The 6,030-nt window shown below is 42.0% G+C and overlaps 1 protein-coding gene across 1 annotated transcript; it reads right to left on the bottom strand.

Annotated features, from left to right (window-relative positions):
• Positions 1 to 300: 300 nt before the first annotated feature.
• Positions 301 to 5,600, bottom strand: LOC113028217 (NLR family CARD domain-containing protein 3-like). The gene is made up of 9 exons (XM_026178301.1): positions 5,348 to 5,600; positions 5,107 to 5,241; positions 4,973 to 5,032; positions 3,111 to 4,893; positions 2,208 to 2,369; positions 1,953 to 2,126; positions 1,670 to 1,837; positions 1,430 to 1,476; positions 301 to 1,339 (listed from the first exon to the last, which is right to left on the bottom strand). Exons 1-9 carry the CDS (start codon positions 5,391 to 5,393, stop codon positions 819 to 821), a joined length of 3,096 nt encoding a protein of 1,031 aa, XP_026034086.1. The 5' UTR covers positions 5,394 to 5,600; the 3' UTR covers positions 301 to 818.
• Between the last annotated feature and the right edge of the window lie 430 nt (positions 5,601 to 6,030).

Here is a 6,030-nt window from a genome sequence, read left to right as displayed (position 1 = left end):
TTCTATTGCTCTGTTTTTAGTCTTTCTCGGGTTTAGGTGCTGATCTAATGTGGTTTCAAAATAATCACGTAACATAGTGAAGGTCAAAGGTATGCCTTCCTGTGCAGCTGTTTTTGCAGCTATCTCAACTTTGTGGTTTTCTTGTGAAACTGTATCAGAAAGAGAGGACCAATTTGTTTATTTGGTAGTTCAGTCAGTTAAGAGTGAGGAAATAATGCATTCATGTTTGCAGTTTTATCTTGTTATACAATATTTGAAATTTTAAACATTTTTGGAAATATTTATGTGTTTTCTTGTTTGTGTGTTTTTTGTGCTGAAGTGGCCTTCACATCAGATGACAGTGCCAGCAGTGGCCCACAGCTCATTTAAGTTTGAGACCCTGCTCTAAAGAGATTAAAGTTCAGTTTTTCTGGTAAGTACATTTTAAACGTGATGTCATCTAAATAAACATCACAGTGAATAACAGAAGCACCTTCACAGCAGGCTAGGTACTGATCACAGTCAACCTTTTTTCGTTCCTTCAAGACCACACAGTGTGGTGTTATCTGAAAAGCTCACATCACTAGTATCATTGTCACTCATTTCATGGAAATATATACAATGCAATGTTTCAGCTTGAATCCAAAGTTCTGAACTGTCCAGAATTACCATTCCATACAGAGCCAATATGGCTAATAGCAACCAAAAAGAATCCTGGTGTAATTTGAAATTAGCTGCAGCTCTTTTATCACATTATGGGCATCAGGCTCAGAAGTCCAGCATTTAGATGAAACAGAATTCTCGGGTGTCTCCAGATCAGAAAAGCAGATTGGCGATACTTAGCACAAATAAACCTTTGAGTCCACCCAGCCAAGGTGAAACCCGGGGTAAACAGGCTCATCGAAGGTAGTGTGGAAGGTGTGGAGGAGTTTAAGGGAACCACAGGAGAGCATGTAAAAGGAGAGCATCCCTGCTGACCAGTCCAGGAATACTCCTACTTTGTTGGAGTTGGGTTTGGTGGTTATAGGAATGCCTGTGCCTTTGTGCAAGGCTTTGTATCCATCTTTGTTGCAGTTCAAGCCCCAGGAGGAGTTATTTCGACCTAACCAGCAGTCATCAGTCTCTCCCTTCCTGGATATTCGTTTGTAGGCTACTCCTATGAAGACTCTCCCAGTCCACTCCGCCTCCCAGTAGTAGCGTCCTGTGAGCCCTTTTCTACACAACACTTGAGGCCAGAAATCAAACCTTTCTGGATGGTCTGGATATGGCTGCTTGGTCCAGCGTGTTGCTTTCCTGTTTTCCTCGGATAGAGAAAGATCTTTATGTGCTGTGTTTGGGTCCAGGGTGAGTTTGATGATATCTGATGAATCAGATTTAAAATTTCAGTTCATATTTTACATCACACAGTTTTCTGAGTATAGGAGAAAGGAGGGAGGTTGTGGTTACTCACATTTCTTTGGACCTGGCTGAATCCGGAACTCACCACACTGGTCCATGCTAAAATCATAACAGAGGGACAAATATGTTCAGACACTTGCATCACAATTAATGTTAGTTGTGTACACTGGTGATACTGACATTATCTGGTGGAGAAACTATCTAATGGTTGATGGTTACATCACCCAGTTCTTCACTATTTCTGCACTGAAATAACCTGTTACTTTTCAGATGTTGTGGATACCATCACTACCTGAGTTTCACCAGGCTGCATTGTGGGTCCTCTTTCAGAGCTGTTAGAAGATTCAACCCTGAGTTCCCTGGGTGGTTGTAGCTCATGTCCAGCTCTCTCAGGTGGCATGAGTTTAAAGCAGATGCCAAGAAAATGCAGCCCTCTTCTCCCACACTGCACAGGGACAAACTTCAAGAAATACAGAAAGTTATTTCATCCAGCTGTCTCCATGACAGTGACAAGAACAACTTCAGTTTGAATCTGTCTTTGTACCAGTACATAGCCTCACACTCAGGACACTCACTTGAGGGTTTCCAGTTTACAGTCAGAGCTCCTCAGTCCATCAGAAAACCTTCTAACTCCTAAATCGTGAAACTCATTATCACTCAGGTCCAGTAGTTTTAGCAGGCAAGAGGCAGAGCTGACAAATGATGCCAGGTCATTGGAGCTGCGTTCTGTTAGGCTACAGCTCCTCAGTCTGCACAAAGGAAAATGCTGTAATCATGTGCTTACATTTTGGCTGAGAAATAAAAATAAAAGAAACATGTTGAATATTAACCTGAGCGCCTCCACTTTGCTGTTCCTCAACCCACTGGAGAGCTTCATTAGTCCTACATCTGTCAGATTGTTGTTACTCAAGTCCAGTTCTCTAAGTTGGGATGAACTGATGGCATTCGCCAGGTTCTCACAGCAGGTCAACGTAAGGTTGCATGCATTCAGACTGCAACAGGGAAAACAGCAAGAAAATGGTAAGTAATCCCAGGAAGCAAAATCCCCTTATATATGCAGATTAGAAATACGTCTGTTATCCAGCACTGTTTGAAATTTTATGCAAAAACATCTGTCAAAATGTTAGCTAACTGCCTAACATCATGTATATTTAATATATATACTCACTAACTCTTTGTTAGGTACTTTTGTCATCTGATCAAGTGTTAATACAAACATCTAATCAGCAAATCAATGCATTTAGGCATGGTCGGGACATTCTGCTGAATTTGAAACAGAGCATCAGAACAGGGAATAAAAAATGTTTTAAGTGACTCTGAATGTGAAATGGTTGTTGTGCCAGACGGATCTAAGTATTTCAGAAACTGCTGATCTAGTTGGGATTTTCCCTCTCGAGCTTTACAGCGAAAACCTTGTGGTGTTTTCACATCAAACACAGCCAAAGCTTTAAATAATGTGTTGGGCATATGTAACAGAGATTCGAGCCAATAGGTCAGGCTGCAGCTTCCTCTAAAAGCTCGACTTTAAATGTGCTTTTTTCTATGCTTGTGACAGGCTGATATTAGCTATGCACAGATGCCCTGATTTTGCCCTGGTCATTCCAGGTAGGAAGAGATTAGGAGATGTTACTTAAAAGCACTGGGTTCCAATATCAATTGAGGAGTTACTCTTCTCAGTCTTTTGGAGTTTTGTTTTTTTCTCCTGTAGAAATTAATAACTGTAAACTACTTACTTTGCTACTTGGGCTGTTTTCACGACAGGTAGCAGCCTGAGAAGACCCTCCTCTGACCTGGTGTAGTTGCCCAGTTCAAACGTACTGTGCTCTTCTTCTGATGTCAGTAATACAAAAACTAGTGTGGCCCACTGGGCAGGTGAAAGATTGGCTCTGTTAAGGCTACCTGAGCTGAGGTAGCTCTGAATTTCCTTCACGAGGGAGTGGTCATTCAGCTCGTTCAGACAGTGGAAGAGATTGAGGCACCTGTCTGGTGATGGACTGGACCTGATCTTCTCCTTTATGTGTTTAACGATTTCAGTTCTTGTCTTTTGTTGTGTTCGGTTGTTGACCATTAGATGTTTCAGCAGCGTCTGATTGGACTCCAGGGACAGCCCCAAAAGGAAGCGTAGAAACATGTCAAAATCTCCTTTCTCACTCCGCAAAGCCTTTTCCACTGCTTCTTTGTAGAGGGTGAGCTCAGATGGTCTGGATAGAAAGCGTCGTGACGCGGACAACTTCACCAGGATGTTAACGTTGTCGTTGTGGAACGTGAGGAAGACGTACAACGCTGCAAAGAATTCCTGAACACTCAGATGCACGAAGCAAAACATCTTCTCCTTGCACACTGTCATCTCCTCATGGAAGATCTGTGTGTAGACTCCTGAGAACATGGATGCCTGCTCAGTATCGATACCATTCAGCTTTAGGTCGCTTTCATTGAAGATCAGGTGGCCTTTCTCGAGTTCTTGGAAAGCCAGCTTTCCTAAAGCCAGGAGATTAGCTCTCACACAGTCAGCATTTGACTCCCTTCTTCCTGTCAGCCTTTTCTTCATTGCCTCCTCACACAAGGATAAGAAGTGTATGTACATTTGAGTGAGAGTCTTTGGTGTGTCTTTGCTCTCTTTTGTAGCCATATTTTTCTCGAAAACAGTCGCTGCCATCCAGCAGAAAATTGGTATGTGGCACATGATGTGAAGGCTCCTGCAGGTTTTCACATGTGCTATCACCCGGTTTGATAAGTTCACATCACTAATTTTCCTCCTGAAGTATTCATCTTTTTGCAGGTTGTTGAAACCTCGAACTTCAGTCACTAGATCAACGCAGTTCGCTGGGATCTGACTGGAAGCTACGGGGCGTGATGTGATCCACACGAGAGCCATGGGGAGCAATCTGCCCCTAATGAGGTTGGTCATTAATACGGCAATTGTGGTAGTTTGAGTCACATCTGACAGTATTTCACATCTGTTGAAGTCCAAAGAGAGGCGACTCTCATCCAGGCCATCGAGGATGAAGAGCACGTTTTTTTTCACATTAGTGAAAATTTCTATGTCTTTAATTTCAGGGAAAAGCACAACAAGAAGCTCCACTAGACTGAAGTTTTTCTTCTTCATCAAGTTCAGCTCTCGGAACGAAAGTGGAAATACAAATTCTAGGTTTTCATTTGCTCTCTCCTCCGCCCAGTCCAGAGTGAATTTATTGGTCAAAACAGTTTTTCCAATGCCAGCAACTCCCCGTGTGACGACAGTCCTTATGTCACAGCCACGTTCAGGCAGAGGAGCGAACAGGTGATCGCAGTGGATTGATTTTTCCTGGCCCACATGGATCCTGGGTGTCGTCTCGATGTGTCTCACCTCATGCTCCTTGTTGACTTCGCCGCTTCCTCCCTCGGTGACGTAGAGCTCTGTGTAAATGTTATTGAGAGAGATTTTGTTTGTTTCTGTCGCCTGCCCCTCGAGAATGTGGCTGAACTTCCTCCTCAGAGTGGCTTTCAGGTTTTGTTGACTTTCTGCAACCTTGTCAACTGAAAGAGAAAACATTTATTTAAATGGTTTACTTTTTTAATGTAACATTTTTAAATTAAATAATTGAGAAGCACTCACTTTCAGGTGGCAGAGCACCACAGCTGTCTGTATGGTCATTGTTGAGGTCCTCTTTACACTCTGCAAAACGACACAAAGATCAGAAGAGACCAAACGGCGCATTCACTTAACTGCGTGTATCTACATGTATCTACCTTGCGTTGCTGAGAAGATATTGATGTTTATGTTGCCAACATTTGAACCAATTATGGAAGGAGCGACCACGTTGCCACCACTCTGTGCAGTGTAGTTTGGCTGGAAGTGATGAACCGCAGCCTGAATAAAGGGAACTGACTCGGAGAGAAAGCAAGAATAAGAGATCACTGAAGAAAAATGGTTGCTGGTGCTTTTCAGATTATCTTTTTGTTGCCTTACATTAAAAAAAATTAGACTTACCTTCAGAGAAATCATCTGTTTTATTACTAACGATTGATTGGTCCATTTTCTTTTTACAGTACTTTAATCCTCATGTAGTTTCTGTCAGGGAATACTCCTTGTCCTCAGTCTTTAACATCTCTGACTGTTCACTGAAGATATTTGCTTCCAAACAGTCAACTAGATGGTCAATAAATACATTAAACAAACCCTATTTTTTACTGTTACAAATCTGCTAAGACACCATTAAATCTAACAGACCAGAAGACGAATGCATGGCTGCTTACTAAAGTGAAACTGCCACTTAAATAACACACTGGCAGATGGTATTAAAGGAGAAGGTTACTTCCTGAGAAAAACAGGAAGTATGGTTTCTTGCATGCACAGACAGTCTGCCTTCTTAAACAAACCACAAAAGTTTCGTTTACTAAAAAATGTAAATGTCAAACAGCTGCAAGATATTTTGCCTTGTTTTATTGATTGCTTGATTGATTTTGGACAAACTAACTTGGTATCCAACAAAAAAAAAAACAGCAGTTTTTTAGGGTAAATGTAACAACCAATACATCAGACACAGATTCACACACAGGCAGCTAAATGCAGTGACAGAAGACATGTAAATTATGCAAAATCAGTATAGCCAAACACAATTTCCATGAAAGGCCCGGAAGCAAGGTGGCATGGTGGTTAGCACTGTTGCCGCA

This window comes from Astatotilapia calliptera, chromosome 8 (genome assembly GCF_900246225.1).
Source record: "Astatotilapia calliptera chromosome 8, fAstCal1.2, whole genome shotgun sequence".
NCBI classification, from domain to species: Eukaryota; Metazoa; Chordata; class Actinopteri; order Cichliformes; family Cichlidae; genus Astatotilapia; species Astatotilapia calliptera.
Note: the sequence above shows the minus strand (reverse complement) of the source record. Positions and strands in the feature narration are given on the sequence as shown.

Excerpts from the sequence above, each read along its gene's own strand:
- LOC113028217 (XM_026178301.1), bottom strand. The coding sequence starts at position 5,393 with ATGGACCAATCAATCGTTAGTAATAAAACAGATGATTTCTCTGAAG. Across the intron at positions 5,242-5,347 it reads AACAGATGATTTCTCTGAAG|TTCCCTTTATTCAGGCTGCG; the intron begins GTAAGTCTAATT and ends TCTCCGAGTCAG. Across the intron at positions 5,033-5,106 it reads TATCTTCTCAGCAACGCAAG|AGTGTAAAGAGGACCTCAAC; the intron begins GTAGATACATGT and ends GTCGTTTTGCAG.